Source organism: Colletotrichum aenigma, assembly GCF_013390185.1.
Source record: "Colletotrichum aenigma strain Cg56 chromosome Unknown KSG_Cg56_contig01, whole genome shotgun sequence".
Classification (NCBI taxonomy): Eukaryota; Fungi; Ascomycota; class Sordariomycetes; order Glomerellales; family Glomerellaceae; genus Colletotrichum; species Colletotrichum aenigma.
In genome coordinates this window covers 4272388-4299370 of record NW_023500907.1, presented here as the reverse complement: position 1 = coordinate 4299370, position 26983 = coordinate 4272388, and the positions used below count along the sequence as shown (strand labels likewise).

The 26983-nt window shown below is 53.4% G+C and overlaps 9 protein-coding genes across 9 annotated transcripts; 5 read left to right on the top strand and 4 right to left on the bottom strand.

The window, feature by feature from the left end:
• Window positions 1–860: 860 nt before the first annotated feature.
• vrtJ (Aldolase vrtJ) lies at window positions 861–2162 on the bottom strand (the record flags this gene model as incomplete). Its single annotated transcript, XM_037316378.1, has 3 exons — window positions 861–1680; window positions 1741–1999; window positions 2057–2162. The coding sequence occupies 3 exons, from the start codon at window positions 2160–2162 to the stop codon at window positions 861–863; spliced, it is 1185 nt and encodes a 394-aa protein (XP_037184616.1).
• Window positions 2163–4043: 1881 nt separating this feature from the next.
• CGCA056_v001116 (uncharacterized protein) lies at window positions 4044–4310 on the top strand (the record flags this gene model as incomplete). Its single annotated transcript, XM_037316377.1, has 1 exon — window positions 4044–4310. One exon carries the CDS (start codon window positions 4044–4046, stop codon window positions 4308–4310), a length of 267 nt encoding a protein of 88 aa, XP_037184615.1.
• A 264-nt stretch (window positions 4311–4574) lies between these two features.
• On the top strand, window positions 4575–5714 carry CGCA056_v001115 (uncharacterized protein; the record flags this gene model as incomplete). The annotated part of the gene is made up of 1 exon (XM_037316376.1): window positions 4575–5714. The coding sequence occupies one exon, from the start codon at window positions 4575–4577 to the stop codon at window positions 5712–5714; it is 1140 nt and encodes a 379-aa protein (XP_037184618.1).
• A 2154-nt stretch (window positions 5715–7868) lies between these two features.
• On the bottom strand, window positions 7869–8762 carry arl8a (ADP-ribosylation factor-like protein 8A; the record flags this gene model as incomplete). The annotated part of the gene is made up of 4 exons (XM_037316375.1): window positions 7869–8277; window positions 8387–8406; window positions 8487–8559; window positions 8713–8762. 4 exons carry the CDS (start codon window positions 8760–8762, stop codon window positions 7869–7871), a joined length of 552 nt encoding a protein of 183 aa, XP_037184617.1.
• Window positions 8763–12639: 3877 nt separating this feature from the next.
• acr-2-3 (DNA-directed RNA polymerase I subunit RPA2) lies at window positions 12640–16378 on the top strand (the record flags this gene model as incomplete). Its single annotated transcript, XM_037316374.1, has 2 exons — window positions 12640–13107; window positions 13169–16378. The coding sequence occupies 2 exons, from the start codon at window positions 12640–12642 to the stop codon at window positions 16376–16378; spliced, it is 3678 nt and encodes a 1225-aa protein (XP_037184620.1).
• Window positions 16379–17700: 1322 nt separating this feature from the next.
• On the top strand, window positions 17701–19741 carry T-2 (Tyrosinase; the record flags this gene model as incomplete). The annotated part of the gene is made up of 3 exons (XM_037316373.1): window positions 17701–18166; window positions 18229–18491; window positions 18548–19741. 3 exons carry the CDS (start codon window positions 17701–17703, stop codon window positions 19739–19741), a joined length of 1923 nt encoding a protein of 640 aa, XP_037184619.1.
• A 1432-nt stretch (window positions 19742–21173) lies between these two features.
• Window positions 21174–21753, top strand: smd1 (Small nuclear ribonucleoprotein Sm D1; the record flags this gene model as incomplete). Its single annotated transcript, XM_037316372.1, has 3 exons — window positions 21174–21187; window positions 21303–21352; window positions 21449–21753. 3 exons carry the CDS (start codon window positions 21174–21176, stop codon window positions 21751–21753), a joined length of 369 nt encoding a protein of 122 aa, XP_037184622.1.
• Window positions 21754–22182: 429 nt separating this feature from the next.
• Window positions 22183–22938, bottom strand: MTQ2 (eRF1 methyltransferase catalytic subunit MTQ2; the record flags this gene model as incomplete). The annotated part of the gene is made up of 1 exon (XM_037316371.1): window positions 22183–22938. The coding sequence occupies one exon, from the start codon at window positions 22936–22938 to the stop codon at window positions 22183–22185; it is 756 nt and encodes a 251-aa protein (XP_037184621.1).
• Window positions 22939–23378: 440 nt separating this feature from the next.
• Window positions 23379–26036, bottom strand: aguA (putative alpha-glucuronidase A; the record flags this gene model as incomplete). Its single annotated transcript, XM_037316370.1, has 3 exons — window positions 23379–24252; window positions 24317–25434; window positions 25494–26036. The coding sequence occupies 3 exons, from the start codon at window positions 26034–26036 to the stop codon at window positions 23379–23381; spliced, it is 2535 nt and encodes an 844-aa protein (XP_037185600.1).
• Window positions 26037–26983: the final 947 nt, after the last annotated feature.

Here is a 26983-nt window from a genome sequence, read left to right as displayed (position 1 = left end):
CTTAGTGCGAAGCACAGCAGCAGTAGTTGGTCTTGGAAAAGTTGTGCTTCAGCTGTTCGGCGGGGTATCCGACCTGCACCGCTCCATTACAAGCAGGATCTAGCCCGGTCTATGAACGGCTGCTATTGGAGCGCCGAACCGGCTATGCGGAGAAGCTCGGCGCCCCCGGAAAGCCTTTCTCCACATTCTTCCGGAGCGACCCACCCCCGCACGAATGCCCTCGTCCAATATTGCATGCATTCGCCCCCTTCCTGGATGTGACAGCAGACGGTGCACAGAGTGAGTAGCAATGGCACGACTCCCGGGTGCCGAGCAGACCGGATTGTGTCTCGTAGAATCGCGGGCACGGGGAAGTTGCCGTCCAGACCCCGAGACAAGATCTCCGGCGGATGCGCCCAGACTAACCAACGTCCTAGACATGCTTACCGAATCTCACACCGCCAGTAGCATATGTAAGGCTTCTCAGCACGCCGGACGACTGTACCGGTCCGACATTCTGGGCCTTACCGATGGAGAATCTACCTTGCGGTATAATCCCTGGTGAAAACGACAGCGAGGTGTACGTGTGGTGTGATGTAAGCTCATGTCTGTCACATCTGATGATTTGCATCTCCAAAAGCCTGGGAACAAATTTCTTTCTATTGGCCATTGCGGTGCTAATAAGCTAACCATGTCAGCCGCCAAATGTGACATGTCAATCAGGGGATCGCCATCACGTCTTATATTCGCCTTCGGAAAAACAGCATTGACAGCGTTCTCCTGGCCAGTGTAGAGCTGCAGTTGCTCACTGAGCATTAGACTCGGGAAGAACTTTCGGGCTTCTATTTCATCGGATCGACGCAAGTTCAAGTTCAGAGCTTTCACCGACCGCGATACATGTTTGAAGGACCCTTGTTCGTAGTAGCTTCATTGCTGCCACCTTCCAGTGCGCGGCGGAAAACTTGCTCCAGTCTCGGAAGGACCTCTTTTTCGTTTTGGGCAATCTGGTAGTGAATGACGAGCCGGTTTCCAATCAATTTCAAGCCGGCGTCTTTACCAAATGCGACGAAGGCCTCTGTACTGCAGCCAGCTGAACCAAGATCGAGCCAGCACATATTGGTATTGACTGGATGGATGAGCTTCCCGCCCAGCTCAGTCCAAAGCTTCTCAATCTTCTTGGCAGTTTCGTGAGAAGACTTCAAGAGACCCCCCTCGCCATTCGGTCCCTTTCCAAAGGTCTCATCGACAGCGACGCGTGCAGGAGCTGCAACGACACCAGACTGACGTAGACCACCCCCAATGGACTTGCGAATCCAACGAGCATGTTTGATATCTCGCGAACTGCCCACAACTATACTGCCAATCGGAGCACCGAGGCCTTTGGAGAAACACAAGCTGACTGTGTCGAATAGAGAGCAGTATTCCGAGAGGCTGCCGGCACCTGATGCGACAGCCTCCCACAACCTTGCACCATCGCAATGGAACTTGAGATCGTTTTGGCGGGCGAACTGAGCGATTCTTCTGACCTCGGCAAGGGGGGTAATCACGCCGTTAATGGTATTCTCCAGGCTGATCACCTTGGTAGGACATGTGTGGACGTCGTCGTCCAAGTCTGCATTGGCCACAACATCCTCAAGCGTCAGGAAAGCCCCGTTGCTCGGCACGACAGGCCTCACCATGGCGCCGCATAGAGACGCTACACTGAGAGTGATATATAAGCAAACACGCAAAGATCACCGGGAGCGGGGCTAGTGCACATACCCGCCTGCCTCGTACTTGATGATATGGGCGCGGTGATCGCATAGAACACTATAGGGGGGTTGGGTAAGGAGAGTCCTCAGGGCGATCTGGTTCCCCATAGTCCCGGAGAGAACGAGGAGAGCAGCCTCTTTTCCCGCAAGAGCAGCGACATGAGACTCCAACTCCATTGTGGTCGGATCTTCCACAAACACATCGTCGAGAAGACTGCAGTTCTGAATGGCAGCAAGCATCGCCGGCGTCGGGGTTGTCATGGTATCACCTTACGCCAGTCAGTCACTCAGCAAAGGGTCAGAGATCAGCAGAACTGCATACGCACTTCTCAGGTCAACACCAGCAGCGCCATGGTGGCCAACCCAAGCGTTGGCTTGCTTGGGGCCATTGGAAGAGCCATTGGCAATACTGGTGACGGCAGCTGGAGACATTGTTGATGATGAGGGTCGGATGGTCGTACACGAGAAGGCACGGGTGGTTGAGCGGTTGAAGTAGGCCGTCGAGACCCGTTGCGGGGTCAATCGGTTGCAACGTCGCAGCAAGGGCGCGCCCATGCCGGGGAGGTCTGTGGGCACTCCGGTCAGTGGTCCGAACCGGCTCCGAGAGACGGGGGCTCCCAGGTGGAGGCTACATGGCGCTCGCTGTCGCGCTGCCGGGGCATGCCCCGGTTGACCAGCTGTAGGAACTCACAAGACATTTTAACGGCTGACGTGGTTGGTGAGAGGCATACGCGGGACATTGCCCGTTGATGAGAAATGATGAATGTTTCAACGACAAGGAATGGTAAGTTTGTTCCCTCCGGCGTCGGCGTCCAGTACTGCGGATATCGTGTCCAATGATGGGCGGGGAAGATAAGGAGGCTCGCTTTCGGGTCAAGCAGCTCCGCAGTTGTCTGCGAAAGTTAGGTACTGAAGACGCCTGAATGGAATGTTCTCAAGTGTACACGTGCTGTACCGAGATCCCTCAGGTCGTAAGGTATGGACCAGCATCCGGTTGTTTTCACTGGTCAATGTGCTGAAGCCTTCTACCAAGGTAAGGTACTGACTGAAGACTTGACAATTAAGGCCGGCGGGGGCTTTCCGACGACCACGAAGCTCGCCTGCCTTATCTTATCAGGAGAAGAAGCGCCATTGCAGGGTCAGGTACATGATTGGCCGCATGAGTTTCGTGGTGGATACTTGGGGAAACACCAAGGATGCACTGCTGGCGGGGGGGAGCTTTGTTGTTTGGCAGGCAGCGGAAGAAACACACGGGGCGTGGTCTGGAATGAAGACGTTTCAGTCAATGCTTGAATGATCGAGAACAACCTCTGTCCACTGCGGCTGAGGCAGACACCGGCCTTGGCCAATCAACTTGCTTGGCAGAGCATGTTGCGAAACTCGACAGCGGCAACACCAGCGGCCTCTGAGAGAAAACAGGGACAGCGGCCTTTGTCAGCATGGGCTGGATGGATTGCGTCACACAGTTACCTAGGTAAGTGACAAGCAGTGCGTGCACCCTGGGTGATGTTTAGCTTCCTCGTGTCTGTCGGAATTTGCACCGCAAAATGTCACCGCTGGATCCAGTCATTTCGTGGAATTCCGCCGTTCTTACTCACCCAACAGCCGGGGGTCATACGAAATAGATGCACAGTCATTAAGAGGCGCTTATGGTTACGGCTGCCTTACCTAAGGTACACTAAGGTACCTAACCATTAACATGAAATGAGCAGAGCCCCACTTTCAAACAGCCTGGGAAAAGCTTCTTCGTCTTAAGACCCTGCAGTGGTCGCGTTCCAATCGGCTTGGCGGCACCGAATTAGCAAGCAAACCAACCGCAAGGGGCGAGGGGCTTTTTTTGTTGCTGCAGCTTCCATTTGAGTTGAGCTACTACAACAGCATGTCCCCATGTGTTCTGCTGATGGGATGCCACTCTTTAATCTGCAGACAAGCCTCCAATTTGCTCCAGTTGATGGTGCGAGCCGCCGGTGTCCCTTCCGTTCCAAAACGCTCTGCATCCAGTGTCATCACACACGTTCAGCTCTCCACCCTTTGGAACTCCGACGTGCAAACGGCATACCAGTCGATGAGCATGCTGCCTTCCCCCGAAACACCCAATGGATAATAGTATGCCCTGCCGCAAGGCGCAAGATGCAAGGCAGTCCGTGGACCCTCGTGTCTAGGTATCGCCCATGCGGACTTGCAACACCTTCTGGCCCGCCACACTCTGCCCAGCCCAAACAGGTGAGGTGAGTTTGGGCCGATCTGGCTCAATCCAGGGGTTCCCTTGGTATCTTTGAGGCGCCGTCACACCCTCTCCTAATGCTGTTCATCATGGCGAACGGCCAGTTTGTAAGGTTCTACGCAAGCAGGCTGACGCTTAAGGCTGCGAAGGAGGAATCCGGCCAAAGTGCCACAGTCGCCTGCCGCGCCTGCTCGTGCTGCTGCCACCGGCCAATGTTGTATGAAGCGCTCCTTACCATTCAGAGTTACGTGGAACGTTGGTGCTCGGGCCTGTCCAGCCTGTCCAGCCTGTCCGAGCCTGCCTTGCCCGTCAAGTGTCACATATGGATTGCACTGTCTTGCTTGCCTCATAGGTAAGTACACCAAGCTCCCACAGCTTCCATTCTTCTCTCGTGACTGCCTTTCTATTAACATAGGAACGTCCCCTAGCCACCCCTCCTTTCTGGAATGAGCGTTGCACAGGTACCTCTCGCTCGAGTCTCTGTACCTGAGCCAACCCATAATGGCAGCTTGAACGCCCGACATTCCTCTACCTTTTTTTTTCGTGTGCCCTCCTTCGGCGTCATCTCCTAGCAACACTTCCCGCGGACGTCTGTACCTTCCTTCAACAAGACCGAAGCTATGGTGCTGCAATGGAGGATCGGTTCCTCCGTCCCTCTGAAGACCATCATCTTCTTGATCGTCTGCCTTCTGCTGTACGCCAGCCAACACCCAGCTCTCGACCGTTTCGACCATCGAATAACGGGAACCGATCTATCCCTGAATCTTCCCAAGAATGGACTCGACTTTGGCGGAAACGCGAGCGACCAGCAGTCTTTCTACAAATCGGACGCTGCTCGGAAATTCTGCAAGCACCACGGCTATTCGGTCTTTACACCATCGTCAGACGACAGGCCACGGAAAGTCTATGATTTATTCATGGTGAATACAGAGCTTGACTGGATGGAAATTCGCCTGAACACAACCTACCACCATGTGGACTACTTCATCATTGTCGAATCTCCGAAGACGTTCACAGGCAAGCCGAAGCGTCTCACGATCAAGGAGAACTGGGATCGTTTCAAACCTTATCATGACAAACTTATCTATCACGAGTTGGAATTCCCGTCGACATTCAACCCGACTCGGTCATGGGACTACGAAGATTTGCAACGCAACGCCATGTACGATCAAGTGTTTCCCAAGCTTGTCGGCAGACAGGCGCCTGTGAATGGAGACGTGATTCTCGTAGCTGATGTCGACGAAATCGCTCGCCCTGAGACGCTGTTCGTCCTTAGAACATGCCAGTTCCCCCGCAGGCTCACGCTGCGGAGTCGCTTCTACTACTACAGCTTCCAGTTCCTCCACAAAGGCCCCGAGTGGGAACATCCTCAGGCGACTTACTTTCAAGGCCCGCGGACGCTTCTTCCAGCAAATCTTCGCATGGGCGACGGGGGCTTCAAGCCGCTATACGACCTGGAGAAGGCAGACCTCGGCAATGCCTGTTGGCACTGTTCCAGCTGCTTCGCGACGATTGACGAGTTTCTCACGAAGATGGCCTCCTTCTCACACGAGTGGATGAACGGGGAGCGGTTCCGAGACAAGGATCGCATCGCAGACGCTATCAGAAATGGGAAGGACCTATGGGGGCGAGCTGTCGACCAGTTTGAGCGTCTCGAGAACAACACGGATGTGCCGAGCATGTTGCTGGACGAGCCTAGTAGATTTGGGTACATGCTGAACCGGGACGGTCCATCCGCCGGGTTTGTCGACTATCCATGAGCTTTCGGCGCTCTATGCTGTACGCTTTTCAACTTCCGGCTTCGACTGACAGTACTCCGTCAGACGAGCTGAACGTTTCTCCAAGTCGGAGGGGGCCTTTCCCCCCCCTTTTTGGTCACGGTTGAGGCACGCATATTTATCCAATTACCAGCAAGGAGTTTGGCATAGACGATGATGTATAATAGTGGTGTTGGTCGGGCCGTTGGTGCTACGCCTGGCTCAAGTGAAAATAGCAAATTTCTACGCGCAACGAGACCTTGTTTGAATTCAATATGGACTTTCATGGTAGCTAGTCTAGGCATCGGACAAATCCAAACTTTGCCCGTACCATTCGTCTCTGGCCTCCCGCTTGCGATGACTACATCTATTCAAGTTGAATACGCACATCAAATCCTGCAAGGGAGAAGAGCAGAGACAAAGAAGGGAAAAGCTCCGAGAAGGGAGGTAAAGACTGAAGAAACCGAGTAGCAGCAGTAGAGACAGCAGCAGGGCGTTTAAGCAACGTCTTCACTATGATGGAGGTGAAGAGCGGAGTGGGCAAAGCAAGCAGTGACATGTGAGAAGATGTATGCGCAAAGGTCTGTGGACTGCTGACTAGTTCCACATTCCCTCCTGTTCTTGGTTATGCCTCCCCCCCGACCCCTCGGTCAATGTGTTAGGTGGGGGGGCTAAGTGGGAGCTGTCCACTGCAGCGCGTCAACAATCATCAGGGAAATACCTGGCAGCTGCAGCTGTGGCATGGCTGCATTCACTGCTGTTCCCTCCCGTCACTGGCCAAAGCATGGACGTGGTGGCTCTTCGAGGGCTTTGGATCATTTCGTTTCTGAAAGCCCCGAGAAGGACGAGGAACACCGATAAAGACCACTCGCGCACAACATAGCTTCTGCGTTGCGTTCTCTTCCTCGATAGGTCGCATACAACGACAACCCGCCCAGCCCGAGAAACAACCTTACAGCGGGACGAGACCCCAAGAAACAGACAACGCACGCCGGCATAGCATCCATGCCCGCAACGATGCGGAAGAGTCGGTTCGGCGACCAATCAGTGCGCCCCAAAGCTTCAGAAACCGATGCATTGATGCGCGATGCGCTGGCACTTTCTGGTCTGTGTGTCTCCGTCCTCGCAGCGTAGCTCCAGAAAGGAATGGCAGAGAAAATAAAGGGACGGGAAGAGAAGGGCTGAAGAGACGAGGGAAAAGGGAAAGATGAGGGAAGCAAAATCCTCGTCTCCCCCCTTCGATGTTTCTCTGCGTTTTTGCTTCCTTCTTATTCTCTGCTTGCACGCTGCAAACCCCACCCGTTTCTTCCTACCTGCGCTGCGAGTGTTGGGACTGTCTCGTCTACTTACCCCTCCATCCCTACACACAAAACCCACATACGCACACTCTCTCCCGTGCGCGAATCGGCCTGCACACCCGCAAGTCACCAAGCATCATCTTTCAGTCGCAGACTCGGCTCCCAAATGAACCTGCCATCGACTTCGGCGCATTGTACCATATCGTTATTCGGCTTTCACACCGTCACTTTGGATCGATTAGTTTCGTTATACCGAGCAGATCCTGTCGTCTTCATTACAATATGATCGAAACAGCCCCACTACAAGTGATCAAGCGATCGCGCATCAGTCATGATAGTCATTGATCTACTTTCGTAGCATCGTCATCGTCACCTTCGCCGTCGCTCATCCCCTCTATCCATACCACAAACAGCGCCAGGTACAGTCGGTGCGCTCTCGAGCCTCTCAAATCAAACTGTCCGGCCAAAAAAACTCTGCCATGTTGCGGCTGCCGTTCTTCACCAACATAAAACCACGCTCCGCCCCCAAGCATACCGTTTGGGGGAAAATAAAAGTCGCCCCCTCCATGTGTGCAATACGATGAGATATAGTGGGACTGAGCAGGCGCAAGTCGCTCTACTGATGCTGGCGCAGACCGACCGACCAACGCCGAATATTTCGCAAACTGAGACAAGCTTTCAAGACAGCACTCCACGCTGCCTGCAAGCATGTATCGTTTCAGTCCTCACAGCCACGTCTGGAACCACGGTTGGACCTGTGGCATACGAGCCGTTTCGCTCGAAGCCGAAGAGACATGAGGGGAAAGGAGCAGTTCAAGGCACAGCCCACAGGACGACCGACAAACGAGAGTACGACAGCTCATCTGTTCGCCCACTTCATGAGCCACTGGATCACGGCATCCAGGTTGGTCTCCTCCTTGGCGCTGATCCCGTAGCAGCAGACTTCGCGATGGCCTATCGACTTGAGATCCAAAGCATCGATCAGCTCATCAACCGACAACTTCTGTGGGAGGTCCGACTTGTTCCCCAAGACTAGAAGCGGTATTTCTCGCAAAGACGCCTGTCCCATGAGAGCATGGAGCTCCTCACGGGCTTGCTGCAACACATTCATGTCGGCGATATCGACAATGAAAACGATGGCGTTGACGCCGCGGCAGTATCTCTCCCACATCGTCCGGAAACGGGGCTGGCCGCCAATGTCCCAACACTTCAGTGTAACGTGCCCTCGTTGCACCCGCTTCATATTGAATCCGACTGTCGGGATCGAGCTACACGAGATCTCAGTTAGCCGAGGATGCCGCTAGCCGATGCTGCCAAACCGGAGACCACACGCAGGCCACTTTTGAAGCATCGACAGACGGAGCAAAGGTCGCTTACTCGATCGTGAACTCGCCGCCCTACGATTGCGACCATTAGCATGCGAAGGGAGCAGAATCGGCCGGCACGACGGGGGCTTGCATAGCTCGGTTCCACTTACCGCGAGCACGCGGAGAAGGGAAGTCTTGCCCGCGTTTTGCAGACCAATCATGGTCACGTCCATCTCAGTCGCCCTGCCGTCGCAAATCAGTAAACAGCTAAACAACCATCACCATGTCTGAGGGGCAGAGTGGGCGCAACGGCAGCGGGGTAGGGTCAGAGCGCGCGGGCCGCCGTCGCTGGGAATCACCCCGCTGCCGTAAGTAGACCACAACACGGCAACTCACCAAAATGTCCTCAACAACCAGTCGTACACCTTTCGAAATAGCCCCGCCATGATTACGGCTGGTGGGCGCGATGCGCTGGCACGGATAGGGAAGTAGAGTTTGATGAATGTGTGTATGGCGGCAGTCGCTGTAGATGTCCGGTGTCAAAAGCAGTCCGACGACGACGACGGACGGGTAGTCGATGCCGCGCAAGGCTGATGGTAGGTTGCGGCGCGCAAGATGTCTCGTTTGAAGAAGGACAGAACGGCGAGACGGTGAGCAGGAAGACGACCGGGTGGGGTTGTGGTTTTGATGCTTAAGTATTCGATGCGCTCAGACGCCTGTCGAAATTAGGAATAAAAAAATGTCTCGTATGACCCGTGGTAGCCGTTCAAATGTCGCAAGTCAAGTCTCGCGAGCATCGACGAGGAAATGCGCAGGCCGTTCGGTTTGTGCGATGATGGGGGCGGAAGGGTAGGTAGGGACGTGGAGGCTCGAAGGTTCGCTCGTTCTCGTTGGCGGGTGATGACAAGCAAGGTAGGTAGGTAGGTATGTGCAAGGAGCAGCAGCGCAGCGCAGCGGTGCAGCGGGCGGGAACCAGTTGAGCCAGGTGACGCTTGGCCTGGCCTGGCCTGTCCCGGGTGGGCAAAAGTGCACTAGTCGTGGATAGGCACGGTAGGTGTACAGAAAGAGAAGAGAGGTCTCCACCGGAAGACGGGATGGAGGGGGATCCAATGTGGACTGCCTGCCCTAGCTAGTGGGGGACGAGAAGAGCAGAGCAGAGTATCCTTACTGCCGTCGAGTTCAAGGTACCTCGATCCTGAACCGCACCGCTTGAGGCACAAGCTGTAGAATGAACCGTGCCGAGCTCTTCGTGTGCAAGGGCGGATGGGAAGCGATTTGAGAACAACCGCGACGACAGGGCCTGCAGCGGTTAGGACTAGGGTTTCATTCGTTTATTTCTGCCGGATGCCGGTGGAGCTTCTGCAACGGGTGCACAATAGACGCGAGAGAGGAGCTGGCGATGCACGGGTGAGGGATTGGTGTATGTAGTAACAGCAGGCATACCTCTGTGATATTGTGAGTTCCGTATGCAGACCACACGGACAGCGGCGGCGGCGATAGCCGCAGCGAGAGCAACAGGGATGGCGAGCGCGGCGAGACTGGAATAGAATACAGACGTCAAGGCTCAGATGCAGAGACAGGGATTTTCCACCACGGCTTTCGTCTGCCTTTGGCCTGTGATGGATGGACTGGCTTCGCGACGTCGATGCTTTCTCTCTCTGGCAAAATACTGATAGGAGCACCAGCCGAGCTGTCGCGTAGAACCTAGAATATCGTACTCCGAGCAAGGTGAGCGGAATGTGGCTGACGTCCGTTTCGATATAGTGTCTGTGATCCTGACGGAGGCTTGCGAGATGATGTACGGACTCCCCAAGCATGAGTAGACTCCAGCCGACGGCCACGGGCGGCCCACAATGTCTCGGCCCGCAGTCTGCTCTTCTGGGCTGCACCTGGCGCAAAGCAAGACGTGGGTGCTGGAAGGGTGGTGACACGATGTCTTCCTCGCCTGTTATCCGAATGCTCAGTTGAGAAGAGGTCGAGAACGGCAAGATGCAAGGCGAGACCAGGGCTGTCTGGTGCGGCAGCAGATGCAAGACGGGAAGAATGGCAAAGGCCGTAGCAGGCGGCACGTATCCCAGATCGACGCCCCAACAAAGCCTGACGGCGGACCGAAGCGCGGGGCTGGACGGGACTGTGGGATGGAAGAATGGAGGACGGCGTTCGGCGTCTAATGACGTTTGTGATTGTGATGGGAGATCTGTCGTAGTGGGCGGCTCGCCGGCGACGGGGGTCCTAAGCGGCAAAGGTTGGAGCGATCAAGGACTGAAGCAATGCGGGTCCGGCGCCGCGAAAGGCATGTGAAGCTGAAGCTGTCGCTGTCACTGTCACTGTATCTCCAGCTGTTGGTATTCGCGGCTGCTGGCTGCTCAGACTGGGACTGATGCGGCCGGGAGAAGCAACGTGGAAACAAACTGCAGACGGGTCGAGTGAGAGGAAAAGGAGTGCAGAGATCGAGGTATTTAGCATCAATGTCGGGAAGGGAAGAGACGGTCAGGCAAGGCAAAGAAAGATGATTTGGGCCAGCAGAGTGGTAGGCCCAGGCAGGCACAGATAGGTAAAGACAGCGACGAGGTAATTGATCCAATAATTACAGATCCAGGTGGTGGTAAGGCATGTACTTGGCCCAAGCAAGGTACACAGGCAGGCATCCTCTGCGCGGCACTATCCCCGCGACAACATGCACCCCGTCGCTGCGAGCTGCGCGCTGCGCCGTCGGGGGTCCCTCAGCAACTGTGAATACCTACGCCGGCCTGTCCTGCCTGCCTCACTTATACGCACCAATCCACCTCACCCAAACCATCTTCCCTACGGTACCCTTAGGTAAGGTACCTTACTAACGGTAAAGTACCCTACCTTACCTCGACGTTGTCGCCCCCAAAGCACTGTACCTTTCCTACCTGCCCTCTGGTGGGTATGATAGGTAGATGCTCAAGCACCGTCATGAGAAATCGCAGCATTACGGCACATCTACGCAGCCAGGCCTATATCTTTGGGCCCGGGTAGGCTGCGTTGGGCTGCAAGTTTCCAGTGGTACGCCATGCCCCCGTGCTCACCATCAATCATGGTTGGTTCGAGATGCGAGCTAGCTCTGTGTTCTGTGTGTGCTAGGCGCATCTTCGGGAGACATCCCCAAGGCCCAATCGACAAGCACATTGGCAGGACTGACGGCGTAGGGGAGGGGAAACGATGGCCACTAAGGCAGCATGACCACCTTATGCACGAAGACCTTACCTTACCTTACGACCTTATGCACCTCACTTCCATCACAGCACATGCCTCGCACTCTCCCAGCTGCGGATACCATGCACGCACAGCGAGGCAACATGTTTTCTCGTCCTTCCTCGTCTTCAAGAACTTTGAGGATTACGCTTTTGAGTTATGGCCGATGGCGGTGAATTCATGACCGGATCCCATGACGATAAAAGTCTGTCTCTAGACAGGATGCTTGAGTTATTGTCCGTAGTGGTTGCTGACACCAGCTGCTGACGTGCTTCGTCATATCTCCCCGCGGGATCTTGGATGCGGTCCGTCTGGCCGAGTCTATCGAGCGCTCTGCTTCGCATGCCTTACCTAGGTATTCCATGTCGACCCAATAGCTGCCGTCCAATTTCTGGAATCATCGGACGAAACGTAGAGTTCAATCCTGCTGATGATCAGTAGCCGAAGCTGTCGGTCGACAGCCCAAGCTGCCGCTCCTCAGTCCCACCATTCGGGGCCATGTCACACCGAGTAACCAGCTCGGCCAGTCACTGACGGCAAAAGCCTTGTGACAGTTTTGGGGTAATGAACCATACGTGACACAGACATGAAGCCACTGCAGACTTGTAAGAGTAGCCTGCCCGCGGGAAGGTGATACGGATGAGGTGATGTACTCGTTGGCCGGCTTCCACCTCAGGGACGGAGGTGTCGGGTGTCACTTGGGTAGGTCCCGATGCCGAGACCCCCTTCATTCCCGCCCGGGTCGCACTTCAGTGCCTGCACCACGAAAGTGCCCCCCCTGTAAGCGATAAGATAAATAAACCCCCACTATCTCTGATTGGCACGATCTCATTGGTTATTTCAATTTTTTCCGCGCCATGTCTCCATAATAACTTTTTTGTTTTCACCGGGGCCCGATCGTCGCAAAGCCTCTTCTCTGGCTCAGCAATTCGATTCGGGACTGCGAGAGAAGTTCATGTTCACCTCCTCCCTGTTGCCGCCGTCTTGCGCAGAGAGCCAACTCGTACCTGTGCCGTCAAAGTCGCATGACCCAAGCCTTGGTCGCTGCTTTCTCCATACTCCACGGCGCCTCGACACCACCTAACTGCTGTGTAGCAGGCGAACATGGCTCCTTCGGCGACCAGCACCGAGTGGGATCACCAATACAACACCCTCCGCCGCGAGAATCTCTTCAGGAACCCCCCCAAGGACCACACGGCCTATCCGGCTCTGCAAGAAGCTGTCAGCCCGCACATCGACTCCTTTAATGCTTTGTTCAGAGCCGACGGCAAGGGCCTCCTCGCCCGAGGCTTGGAGGACATCGGCGTCAAATCCTACCTCGACGGCGACGACAGAACCGGACCCGAGGGCAAGAATCGCTTGACCATCAAATACAAGGGCGTGTCACTCCAGAAGTCTCAGCTGCCCCCCTCCAACAAGTTCGCCCGCAATCGCGAGATTCTCCCGTCCGAGTGCAGAGAACGACATTGCACCTACCGAGGCAGACTTTCCGCGACATTCGAGTACAGGATCAACGATGGTGATCCCAAGGAGTTCGTTCGCGAGCTCGGCCAGGTCCCTATTATGGTCAAGGTAAGCGCATTTCGTCGCCCAGGTCGTCCTTGGAAGTGCCCAGCTGATAGCATTCCCTTAGTCCAACAGGTGCCACTTGGAAGGAAACTCGCCCGCACAGCTGGTGCAAAAGAAGGAGGAGTCGGAGGAGTTGGGCGGATATTTCATCGTGAACGGCAACGAAAAAATCATCCGAATGCTACAGGTCAACCGACGAAACTTCCCCATGGCCATCAACCGCCCCAGCTTCCAGAACCGTGGCCAAGGCTACACCCCGTACGGTATCATCCTCCGCTCCGTCAGGCCCGACGAAACATCGCAAACCAATGTCTTGCACTATCTGAGTGACGGAAATATGACCTTCCGGTTCTCCTGGAAAAAGAATGAGTACCTCATCCCGGTCATGATGATCCTCAAGGCGCTGGTGGAGACCAACGACCGCGAGATCTTTGAAGGGCTGATTGGCCTGTCGCACTCCAAGTCAGCCAAGAACACCTTCCTGACGGACCGAGTTGAGCTACTCCTCCGCACCTACAAGTCGTATGGCCTATACAGCAAGACCGAGACGAGAGCCTGCTTGGGCGAGAAGTTCCGCGTTGTGATGGGCGTTCCGGATACCATGTCCAACTATGATGTTGGTACTGAGTTCTTGCGCAAGATCGTGCTTGTCCACCTGGGCAACGTAAACGTCACTGAGAAGGAAGACAACGACAAGTTCAGGACTTTGCTGTTCATGATCCGGAAGCTCTACGCTCTTGTTGCTGGGGACTGTGCCGTCGACAACCCAGATGCCCTTCAGAACCAGGAGGTTCTTCTCGGAGGCTTCCTTTACGGAATGATTATCAAGGAGCGTCTCGAGGAATTCCTGACTACCGCTGTCAGGCTGTCTTTGAGAGAATGGTGCAGAAAACACCCCGCCACGCCATTTACATCTCAAGAATTCGCCAAGGAATTCCCCGGAAACATCTTCAGACACGCCAACGAGAACGTCGGAAACGGATTGGAGTACTTCCTGTCCACGGGCAACTTGACGAGTCCTTCAGGTCTTGACTTGCAGCAAACGGCCGGTTTCACAGTCGTCGCGGAAAAGCTCAACTTCCTCCGTTTCATCAGCCATTTCCGAATGATCCACAGAGGAGCTTTCTTCGCCGAGCTCAAGACCACAACGGTTCGAAAGCTTTTGCCCGAATCCTGGGGTTTCATGTGTCCAGTACATACTCCCGATGGTGCTCCCTGTGGCCTGCTGAACCATCTGGCACACAAGTGTAAGATTATGACCGAGTCTGTCGATGCTTCCAAGATTCCCGCCCTTGTGACGGAGCTGGGCGCCGTGCAGACCTCTTCCGCTGCGACTGACGAAAGTGTCGTCATTATGCTTGACGGCAGGATCATCGGCTTCTGCACTCCTCGCGAATCCCTGAGAATCTCAGATACCCTGCGACACTGGAAGGTCGAGGGTACCCACGGCGTGCCTCTGCAACTCGAGATTGGATACGTCCCTCCCTCCCACGGCGGCTCTTACCCCGGAGTCTACTTGGCGTCTGCGCCCGCACGTATGGTCAGACCCGTCAAGTATCTTCCTTTGGACAAGGAAGATTTTGTTGGGCCCCACGAGCAGCCATACATGTCGATCGCCGTTGTCGAGAATGAGATTGTTTCCGGAGAAACAACGCATGTCGAGTTCAGTCCTACGAATATGCTGTCTATTCTGGCGAATATGACCCCTTTCTCAGATTTCAACCAGTCACCCAGAAACATGTACCAGTGTCAGATGGGTAAGCAAACCATGGGAACACCGGGAGCTGCTCTGCGTCACAGAACCGACAACAAGATGTACCGGTTGCAAAGTGGCCAGACTCCCGTCGTACGATCGCCTCTGCACAACGCTTACGGTTTCGATAACTTTCCCAACGGCACGAACGCTGTCGTGGCGGTCATCTCGTACACTGGCTACGACATGGACGACGCTATGATCTTGAATAAATCAGCACATGAAAGAGGCTTTGGACACGGTACCATCTACAAGACGAAGAAGGTCAGCCTCAAGGACGAGTCGAGAACTAGGTCTGTGAAGAACATCACCAAGCTCTTTGGCTTCGCTCCCGGTGGCTTCGTCAAGGGGCACTACCGCGCCGCTCTTGACGAGGACGGGTTGCCATTCGTCGGCCGCATGGTCCAAGAAGGAGACGTCCTCTGCGCGTGGCACACGGTGTCAGCAGACTACAGCGGCAAGCTGATCAACCTCGACGGACAAACCCACTATGAGAAGTACAAGGAATCTGAGACAGCCTTCATCGAAGAAGTCCGCGTTATCGGAAGCGAGACGGGCAACGAGCCCGCTCAGACTGTTTCTATCAAGCTGCGAATTCCTCGATCTCCAGTCATCGGTGACAAGTTCTCCTCTCGTCACGGACAGAAGGGTGTTGCCTCTCAAAAGTGGCCAGCCATCGACATGCCCTTCTCTGAATCTGGTATGCAACCGGATGTCATTATCAACCCCCACGCTTTCCCCTCTCGTATGACAATCGGCATGTTTGTCGAGTCCCTTGCCGGAAAGGCGGGAGCCCTCCACGGTCTGGCGCAAGATTCGACGCCATTCAAGTTCAACGAGGAAAACACGGCGGCCGATTACTTTGGCCATCAACTGATGAAGGCTGGCTACAACTACCATGGTAACGAGCCCATGTACTCGGGCATCACTGGAGAGGAACTGGCGGCAGACATTTACGTCGGAGTTGTCTACTACCAGCGTCTCCGTCACATGGTTAACGACAAGTATCAGGTCCGAACGACCGGACCAGTCGTGCCAACCACGGGCCAGCCCATCAAGGGAAGGAAGCGCGGTGGTGGTATTCGTGTGGGAGAGATGGAACGTGATGCTCTGCTCGCTCACGGCACCGCCTTTTTGCTGCAGGACAGACTGCTCAACTGTTCCGACTACACAAAGACGTGGATCTGCCGGAGCTGTGGTTCTTTTCTCTCGGTTCAACCGACGGTCTCGCCGTTCGTGGGCAAGAAGAAGCAAGTCACGACGGTGCGATGCAGAAACTGCGCAACCCAGCTGGACGCCGGTGATGCTGTCAGTGCTGCCAAGGTCGAGGGGGAGATCTGGGAGGACGGACAGGGCAACCAGTGGGTTGGAGGAGAGAACACGACGATGGTTGTCGTTCCTGGTGCGCTCAAGTACCTGGATGTTGAGCTGGCAGCTATGGGTGTCAAGCTGAAGTACCGCGTCGATTCCCGCGACGCACCCCGCAAGGGCCCATTGAAGCCCATGTCATCATTACCATAGACGGCGTTTGGTGGACAAAAGAAGCCAGTCACCCCTGTAATTTGATTATGATTTATTTCAGACCCTATCCAATTCGTATGTGTTTCTCTCACCACGCACCAAGCCTTGTCTGGTGAATGTAATATTCCGAGCTCGATAGCGCTCTTCGTGTGAAAGGCCGAAGGCCGAAGAGCGGTTTGACAAACATTGTTGCCCAGTGTCCGTACGGCCGTGCAAAAGATTCCCAGACCGGATTGGAAATCATGTCATTTGCGATATGCAGGTAACCGATTCCAGCAGACTTTGGAAATGACACTCGTATCACGAAACACCGGTAGCCGTCGTACAAAGGCATGGAGATCGGTTACCGGCTCGGCCTAGGCAACGCTGCCACCAAGCTCTGGATTCAGAAGTGCAGATGCTGACTGCCCTTGCACCTCAGGTACGTTCTGGCAATGGGCCACCGTTTAGTAACGTGACCAGAATACCTTATTTCAGAAGCAAGGGGGTTGCCTCAGAAGACAGCAAACAGCCCACGAGGATATAAGTGATGTTCTGATGGTCAAACGGTTCCGCGCATGCTCAGCTGATGATCAATTGTGTTGTGGGGTTGTTTCGAGGGGGCACCCGATGTAAACCAACACATTGGAGGAGGTTCCGAGGGGCTCGCGGATACAGCCTTCAGGCAGGTCATCTCGCGGACGCTTGCTTTGGTTGAAGTAGTCCTGGCCAGGGTACTTCTATGGTATAGCTACCTAGCCGTCCTTGCCGACAAGAAGGCGCAAGACCCCTTCTTTTCTGCTGGCTGGCTGTAAGTAGTCGGTGCGTGCCTCAGCGCGGTAGATCTTCTGGGGGCACTTTCTTCACTGAGATGCTTCCTTGTCAGGAGAAGCAACGCCGGGGAAACAATCTAAATTAACCTGGCAGCTGTGAATGGCGCGGATACAGCGTGCCACACTCGCCTCGTGCGCTTGGCCTTCATCGAAATACTTCACGTCTCGGCCGCGTTCGTCCCCACCGCCTGACTTGATATCTTTCCTCCCACTCCCCGCCAGTCCTTTGCCCACCTTCCACCGTCTGTACAATGGCGGATTGGCTCAGAGGCACCATCAAAGCATTCTGCAGTTTTTGAAGCCCACGATCTTCTTGTCCCACACAAGGTACTCTTCCGTAGTTCAGGTTCCATCGTTTTGATCAGCTTGAGCGACATACCTCTGCAACTGCAACCACAACTGCCGGTTACCCGCCTCCATCCCTCTGATTCAAATATCACTTCCACCTCGGTCCAAGGCCCACGCATATCGTCCTTCAATCCGCTTGATTACAACCAAGCCCGCGTGGCAATGGAGTCTCTTATCGCTCTCTGGTCGTTCATCATTCTCTTCGCGGCAGCTGCCACGGCAGTCCCGTACTCGCCCACGTACAATTACGGCTTCGATGCAGCAAATTTGGTCAAACGCCAAACACAAGACCCTATCGTTGTCACAAAGCTTCCCCTCGCCAATGGAACTGTGCCCGTTCGTCCTGAAATCAGGCAGATGAAGCAGAACCCATACAAATGGAACCTGTTTTTGCTCTCCATGAGCATGCTTCAGTACACGAATCAGAACGACGAGCTCTCGTGGTACCAGATCGCAGGCACGTTTATTCGCTCAACACTCGAGCCAAATCCTAACACCAGACAGGTATTCATGGAGTCCCTTTCGTTCCGTGGAACGGCGTTCCAGGTGCTCCCGGGATCGACGATAGGGGCTATTGCACCCACATGTCCATTCTTTTTCCTCCATGGCACCGCGTCTATCTCGCCCTGTACGAGGTTAGTGAAGATCAGGAGTCGCAGTACGTGTACATACTAAGTCCCAACCAGCAAGTTCTCTTTCGCCTGGTCCAAATGATCGCTACCTGGTTCACGGATCCAAGCGAGCGTGCCTTCTATCATGCCGCCGCAGCTGATTTTCGCATCCCGTACTGGGATTGGGCTGCTCCACCGCCGGCCGGGGAAAGCGTGTTCCTCCCTGACTTCGAATCCGAAGGCATTCAGATATATGGCCCCAACGGTTGGCAGTACATTGCCAACCCGCTTTACAGCTACAAGTTCAATCCGCTGGATCCCAAAGTTTTCTCCCAAGGCGATGTAAGCAAACAATCAGCAAGCACTTGACGGAGAGGTGCGGGAGCTAATCCAAGCAGTTCCCGAACTGGACAGAGACCAAGCGAGCGCCGTTTGAGAAGACTGACAACCGCAGCGTGGCGCATTCCATCGAACATGCGAGACCGGCTTTACAGCAGAGACTATACACTCTATTGTCAAATTATAAGGACTACGGACCCTTCAGCAACAAGTATTGGGGCACAGCCACCAACCAGTCGCAATTCGACTCGGTCGAAGCGCTTCATGACGCGATGCATGTTTTGGTTGGCAACCGTGGCCACATGTACTACATCCAATATTCAGCCTTTGACCCCGTGTTTTTCCTTCACCATACAATGGCGGACAGGATAGTCACGATGTGGCAAGCTTTATACCCAAACTCGTGGGTGACGCCCCAGGTCGCGATGGAGCATTCTTTCACCATGCCACCTGGAGAAATCCACGACGTATTCACGGAGCTCAAACCCTTCTTTGCAAATGCCAGCGGCGCATTCTGGAACTCGGAGATGGCAAACGACACATTGCACTTTGGCTACTCATACGCGGAGACCATTCCTGGCCAGGGGGGGTCCAAGTCTGAAGATCGTACCCGCCTCATAACGGCAATCAACAGGCTTTACGGATCATCCAGCCCTTCAACCCTCGTTCAAAAACGCAAGAGAGCCCTTGGGAGACGAGATCGTGGGAAGTTTTCGCAACTTCGACAAGGCACTTTGTCAGATGATGTGTCACCAGACTTCTCACGCGAGCCTCACGTTGCTGCCAGTCTTGTGACTGAAGATTACACATACACAGAGTGGATCGCCAATGTCCACGTACAGAACGGCGCACTAAACGGCTCGTTTACTATCCATTTATTCATGGGCGCGGTTTCTGGAGACATTATTTCTTGGTCGGCGGCACCGAATCTGATTGGGTCGATGAATGTCTTCGCCATGAAGAACATGGGATCCGCCAACCATGTATCGGGAACGGTCCCATTAACGTCAGCTTTGATGCACATGGTATCTGCAGGAGGCGTGGCAGGGCTTGATCCAGGCCAGGTCGAGCCCTACTTGAAGACGTTTCTTCAAGTCCGCGTGATTGGAGAGGACGGAGAAGAGGTTCGACCTGATTCTGTCGTGGGTCTCTGCGTCCAGATCGCGAGTTCTGAGGTCCAGGCAGCAAGGAACGAAAGGGAGCTTCCGGTTTGGGGTCCGGTTATTGAAAGGTTCGAAGTGAACTTTGGTTGATGCTGTTCCGATCACGATGATTGATCAAAATAAAGAATTGGGAGGGGCTTTTTCGGGCTTTTTCAAGTAGATTCTTTCCTCGAGATACTCGACGTTTAATGCGTAATTTTCTTGTCTGAACGTTGCCCCGCCTAATCTTCGTTCATCCAGTGTCGAATTTGGCCTCAATCATTGCCATGCTATGGACGAATGAAGTGAATGTGGCAGGTGCACCGGTACATAGGTACATACTTTTATGGAACATAAGCCACAGCTGCATCTATGCTGCGCCCCAGCCAGGCTACAGTCCGTTGCACTAACAGCGTCCGCCCCCCTTTTTTCCCCGCTTATGTAAAAACATGAAAAAAAGCCTATTTTATACTATAACGCGTATTTTTCCGCATTATACGTAGAACGCGCTAAATCTATCGCTAATACTTTAATTACTATGAATTATTATAGTTATAGTAGTATTTAAATACATAACTATATAATAGAGATATAAAATATATATTTAATACCTCTATAGTAGTTAATTTATTTATAGAGACATTATTAATCTAGTTAGTTATTTTATTTTAATATTAATTAACTAATAAAAAGTATATTTTATTTTTATAAGAGATTAAGATAATATTTACTAAAGAATAAAAAAAAGATTTAGTATATACTTTAATATATCTATTTAGTATATAGTTTATATAGTTTTAAGTAATATAAAAATATACTAAAGGATTTAATATAGTTTTTTAGAGTAAATAGTTTAAATAGTTGATAAAAATAATAATTTTTCAAATAGTTTAGCTTATTTATAATTAAAAGCTTATTATTATATAGATTGTATTTAGTTATTAATTAATTATTACTAATTAGTATATATCTATAGTTTATTATATTAAATATATTAAAAAAGATATTAAGTAATAATAATAATATAATAATGTTTAGAATATTAAATCTATAGCTATTAGTAATTATAATAATATTATTATTTAAAAACTAAAAGACCTATACTATATTATTATTTCTATATACTACTAATAATAAGTAATGTATAATATTTAGATAAATTATTATCTACTTATTAAAGCGTATAATAATACTTAAGAGGTATCATAACGCTCTTAGATTATAAAATTTAATAAGAATAAATTAATTAAAACTATTAAAATAGGTTAATTATTATACTACGAATATCTATATAGCGTTAGGCAAATTTTAATGTATACATAGGGATTATACGTGCGTAATTTCGGCAAGAAGGGGGGGCGGACGCTGTCAGTGCAACGGACTGTATTAGCCCCACTTCCAAGATACGGGCTGGGAACTTTTCCGAAGCTTCAGCCTCTCCTGCTTCTGCGGCTTAGGAGTCAACTGGTCCACGCAGGGTCGCGACATCCTCCTTCTCACCCACACTATCCCAATCCACACGCGACGTACGGAAGCCGCCAACATGAAGCTCGTCAGGTAAGTATTCAAAGCCTTCTCCCCTCATCGTACTCGGTCTGTGTGCTGAGCTTCCATCGCAAAAGACCGCCATGATCGAGGAGCGCCAGAGCTGACATGGACTGCCCACCACCAGATTTTTGATGAAATGCGCCAACGAAACGGTGACAATTGAACTCAAGAATGGTTAGTGTGTTTCTTTCCTGTTCAGTCCTTCCAAGAAGCACGAAGTTTGCGATAGGACTCCTGATTGAGGACGACTGCTGACGCGATTGCACGTAGGCACCATCATCCACGGCACCATCACGTCTGTCTCGCCCCAGATGAACACGGCGCTTCGTACAGTCAAGATGACGCCCAAGGGTCAGGACGCCGTGTCGCTCGACACCATGAACATCCGTGGCTCCACCATCCGATATTTCATCCTGCCCGACTCGCTCCCGCTAGACACGCTTCTCATCGACGACGCGCCGAAACCCAAGAACAAGGCTCGCAAGGAGGCTGAGCGCGGCACCGGCGGCCGTGGAGGCAGAGGCGGCCCAAGGGGACGTGGCCGTGGCAGGGGACGCGGTCGTGGTCGTGGTTAGATGGGGTGAGGTCTGTACGGGGCAGAGGGCGCTTCCAGGGTCTGCAGATGAGCATACGCACACTCACAGCCAGTTACGACGGGCGCGGCTGAGAATGGATGACCCACGTGCTATCGCCGTGGGAGATGACTGCAGATGCCTGGGACCGACTTGGAAAGGGGGGGAAAGATCGTCGCGGGACCCCCAGAGACGAAACCCGCGACTTGCTTTGCAGTTCGGCCCAGAGCACAAAAAGTATCATATGCATCAAGTTGAACCGGGTGCTCTTCAGGCGTTGGGGAAGATAGGGAAATCAAGACTTCAATTCCACCATGAACCTTTGACACCGCGGTGGTAAGTGGTGATTGATGGATGCCGAAGTGGACTAAGCTTTGTTCAAGTCGAGAGAACCATGGAAAAGAGGTTGCCAGTAACTTTATTCTACGGTGTCTACTCATCAGCTCTCCATACCCTAATGATCTGCAATTTTTCCCATCCGGCTTGCTTCCCGCTCTCGCCGACCGTGACAGCTCTCCAACCGTTTCCCAATCCCTCGATGCGGTCCTTGACCTGTTGCGGCTTGTTCTGCGCGCATAAGAGAATGTAGGCGCATCCTCGAGCAGAAAGCACCGAAGGCAAGGCCTCGAGTAGCCTTTCCGTCGTCTCCATGCCGTCCTTGCCGCCCGCGTATGATAACGAGAGGAAATACGAGTCCTCGTCAAAGGTCGTTTTCCTCTCGCCAATCCTCAACGTGTCCGACGACTGGTCGGGCAGCTCCGAGGAAGGCACGTACGGCGGGTTGAAGACGAGGACGTCGACGACGCCGTCGCGCAGCGGGGATGCCAAATCGCCCATCATGGCACCGAGCCAAGCGTGGCAGCCCGTCTCCTCGTTCTCCTTGCGCGCGCGCTCGACGGTGCCGTTTGTCGCGCGACATGCAAAGCCGTTCAGGTCCACGCCCGCCGTCAGGACGTTGCGGGTGCCGAACAGTCTCTCAGCCTGGGCGGCGACGAAGCCTATGACCACGCCCGAGCCGGTGCCGACTTCGACCACGAGGGGCGCGGCGGTGCTGTTCCCGCCAAAGCGGGAGGTGAGGAAGGCTGTTTCCGAGGGCGCAGAGATGGTGTCGAGGAGGAGATATGAGTCCTCTGCCGGTTCGTAGACACGCTCAAAGGGCACATGGGATGTGTCTGGTGTTGGAAGCATGTTCGATCGTCTGTGATTTGTGTTAGTGCGTGTGTCTAGTGAGCGGTTCTCTGTGAAACCTTGAGGTGTAGCTTTCGACAGGACACTTCTTTTGGAAACGGGGTCGTCTCACTATTTGCTTTATGATTAATAATGGACGGTCTGCTGTCGCTCCAATGGCAGTTATATCGAGTCGGCGTCGGCCCTGGGAGCCAAAAGCGCTGCGTGGTTCAGCGGGTTGAAAAAAAGCCTAGTTTGTGTCAAATCTTGGTCTACCAAAATGTGGGGTTTTGACTGTATATGGTTTGATGCCCCAAGATGGAAATCGCCAACTGTAATCACTTTGTTACGAAGCGCCATAATTAATTTTGAAGTTTTATATTCATTGAAATGTTGAGTTTTAAATATATACAAAGAATTTCAACAAGAGAACTGACGCCATAGATAGGCGAAAATCGCTTCTAATCGATGATACCATCGGGCAAGAAGCTCACGTAGTCTAGAGGGGCCACCTCTGGCCCGTCTGGAGTTCCGACAATCTTGAGAGTGTCTCCCTTCTCAATCTTGACCCCGGGGAAGTTGATACGGATGGCTGAATGTCCATCCAGGTACTCCGATGGCCAGTGACCCAGCTTCTCCTCCCCGTCTCCCCTCCACTGGCCAACGACTTGGTCGTTGATATAGGCAACAAACGAGCATTTGCCCCTGATGACGTCAAAGTAATTGATAGCAAGAGTGTAAGTTCCAGGCTCAAAGTCGACGACGGCTGTAGCAGTTCCGGCAGTCGTGTTGGAGCTGGTGACAATGACCTTGTAGCCGGACGCCGTCTCGAAGGGGTCAACATCCACAACCTTGTATCCGTCCAAAGTCATGCTCTCGGCCTCGATGCGGTACTTGTAGTTGCCCACACGGCCCGCCTCATCGGCAATGCCGGACTTGTTCCAGTAGAAGTTGTTGATAGCATCACGCCACACAATGGAGTGCCCTGCTTGATACTTGAGCTTGAAGAGGATATGCTCGTAGCGCTCGGCATCAATCTGGTCCTTGAGAGACTCCCACATGGATACAAACGTCTGAGCAGTGGCAGCGCCGTCGTAGTGTGCATCATAAAAGTGCTGGATGACGGTCTTTCCGCTCTTGAGCACGTGAGTGTAGGGGACGTGGTGGAACCAGAGGAGGAGGTCGTCCGGTGTGGTGTCAATGTTCTCATACATCTCCGCCACCTCTGTCGGGTACTGTCCAGCGTTACCAGTGCCATTCTTGACTGTTCGGTCCATGCCGACGCTGAATCCGTCCGCTCTGGTCCACTGGCCCCAGCCGTTGTTGTCCTGAGATCTATAGATAAGGTTAGTGAATACAGCACTGGTAAAGCAGGAGGCTGGCACGAGGAAAGACTCACCTAGGCGACGGCCCATAATGAGCGTACAGAATATCGGTCAGCGTCTGGATTCCCAGGTTGCCGCTGTAGCTCTCGTACGCATGCCAACTCTCCATGGACATCTTGGTGATGGTGTCGATGACGGTGGGGTCCAGACCGAAGGTTAGACGGGTCCAGTCCTCAACAATGGTGGTAACATCATCAGTCGGGTTCCACGCTAGTCGGCCGTAAGCATAGAGGTTTGACATGGCGAGGTGACTACCCAGCCAAGTAGAGTTGGCACCGACATTGACAACACCAGCATATCCGGTGAGGGTCTTGTTGAAGCGCTTGCCCGAGAGAATGTCGTGCATCACGGAGGGCTGCCCTCCGATGCGCAGATCGAAGTCCAGGATGGTCTTCCACAGAGGAGGGAGGTAAACGAGATGATCCTGTTGCCCGAGGTATTCCTGCGAAATCTGCAGCTCGATAGCCATGTTGGTGTGCTCCAGGTTGGCAAAGAGAGGCGACACAGGCTCACGGACTTGGAAGTCGATGGGGCCATACTTGATCTGTACAACGACATTGTCGTCGAACTTGCCGTCCAGCTCCTTGAAGAATTCCACAGCCGCGTTTGCTCGGTCCGCGTGCCAGTCTGTCCAATTCAGTTGATCGTAGACAAAGGCACGAAACATGACGATGCCCTGCTTGAAGCCATGGTTCTTCAGCTCCCTGGCAAAGAGGTTGGCACCGTCCGCGAGGGTTCTGTTGTATGTTATGGGGCCAGGCTGGCCCTCGGAATTGGCCTTGACGAGGTATCCGCACATGTCTGGGATGCGCGAGTAGAGCTGCTCGGTAATGTTGCCCCACCACGCAATGACAGTCTCGTCGAGGGGATCGAACGTCGTGAGGTTACCAAAGGTTTGCGGGGAAGCAAAGTTCATCGAGATGCCAATTTGGACGCCCCAGGGCCTGAAGGCATCGGCAATTCTCTTCAAGCCGTCCATGTTCTCCGAGGACAGGAGGATGGGGTTGGCGTTGACGTTATTTACGATAATGCCGTTGATTTTGGCTGAGGCTAGGAGGCGGCCGTATTGAGAGACGCGGGTCATGTCGGTAACAACCTTGAGGTTTTCGAAGAAGATGGAGACTCCTCCGTACTGCGAAAGTTAGCATGGGAGTGCTGACGGACAGTGATTCATGAGACAGAGGAACTTACACCACGCTCGATGCTGCCGTGAGTTCCGGTGCCATCCATGTTATCCCACTGGTTGGCCCAGCGAATCTTTGCAGACGGGTTGGTCGCGTACGCAACCTCACTGAAGTTGCCTTGAGCAAGCAAGCTCAAGTACTCAAAGGCACCGTACAAGGCGCCCCTCTCATTCTGACCTAGAATCTTGACCGAGTCGCCCTTGACGCTCAGCCAGAAGCCATCTTCGACGAGGTCCGCTGTGACACTGTCGGCACCGCAGGCCGCAACGTAGGTGTCGAGGGTGGCCACGACGATAGAAGAACCATTGCAAGCATCGCTGCCAACTGTGACCTCCTTGCCGAGAATGCCTTTGTACCCCTTTTGCAGCTCGGAAAGGGCAGAAGAAATCGGACCGTTCTCCGTGGCGTTGAGTCCAACTACGGCAGAAGGAAGAAGGGCGTTGGCTGCGCCTGCCGACTCGGGGAGTCTGGCGTAGCGCAGCCAACCGTCGAGGCCATCCTCGGCGACAACGAGGCCGACGATGGACGCGAGGAGAAGAGACGTCCGCATGGTTGGTGCCGCTGGAGAAGAAAGCCAGTTGGAGAAGCGCTTGCTCTACCAAGCTCCCGTGGCAACTCAGGGTGGCATGGTGTTATAAAGCCAGCTCCAAGCGCGTCATGGGTAGCTATCCAGATCTGCGAACTCGCAGCGAACGACTCCCGGAACCCGGCATCGGGGCATTCCCGACCGGGGCAGACAGTGGTAATGCCACTATCGCATTCAGGCTAAAGGGGCACTCGATATTCATCCATGGGCTTGGAGTGGAGAGCCCTGGAAGCAGGTACGGACATCAGTCGAAATAAGTCCAGATGGACCCGTCAAGAGTGTGACCCTTCATTTGGAGTCTAAACCGCGACGTGCGGAGAAATTGGCGCTAGCGGGGAGGGGAGAGGCTTGGACGAGAAAGAAAACAGCCCAGAGTTGGGTTGAACATGACCCGAGCAGCTCTTGATTTACATGCCCTGAGCCTAAAGCTATGTTAAATCAGTTGACGGGCCAATCAACATGGAGAAGGGTTCATTAGCCTTTTGCAGCCGTCAGGGCACCTAGGTCGATGGCGAGCAGGCGACCGGAGCAGAGAAGAAAAGGGGGATGGATACTGCTGTGATTGAGTTCAGACGGTTCGTTTCGTTCTCCCCCGCACGATGCAAAAAGACAGCGCGGGGTGAATCAGGGAAAAGCTACAGCGTGTGGGGGAGAAGAGTTCGGGCGGTGAACCCCAGCTGCGGTCCACTAAGGTAATACCTAGCTAGTGTACGCAGTGGATGAGGTAGTACCTCGGGTACTGCGGACATGGCTTCCCAGTGTGTCTGTTTACATAGCATTGCTCGCAGCGGTCTGCTGTCCAAGTCCTTGGGAAGGTAGATCACCAGTTCAGCCTGCAATCTTACTCAAGTAGAAATGTTAATTTCATGACTCGGGATGTGCAAAGCTGTGAATCTGGACGGGATCATGCC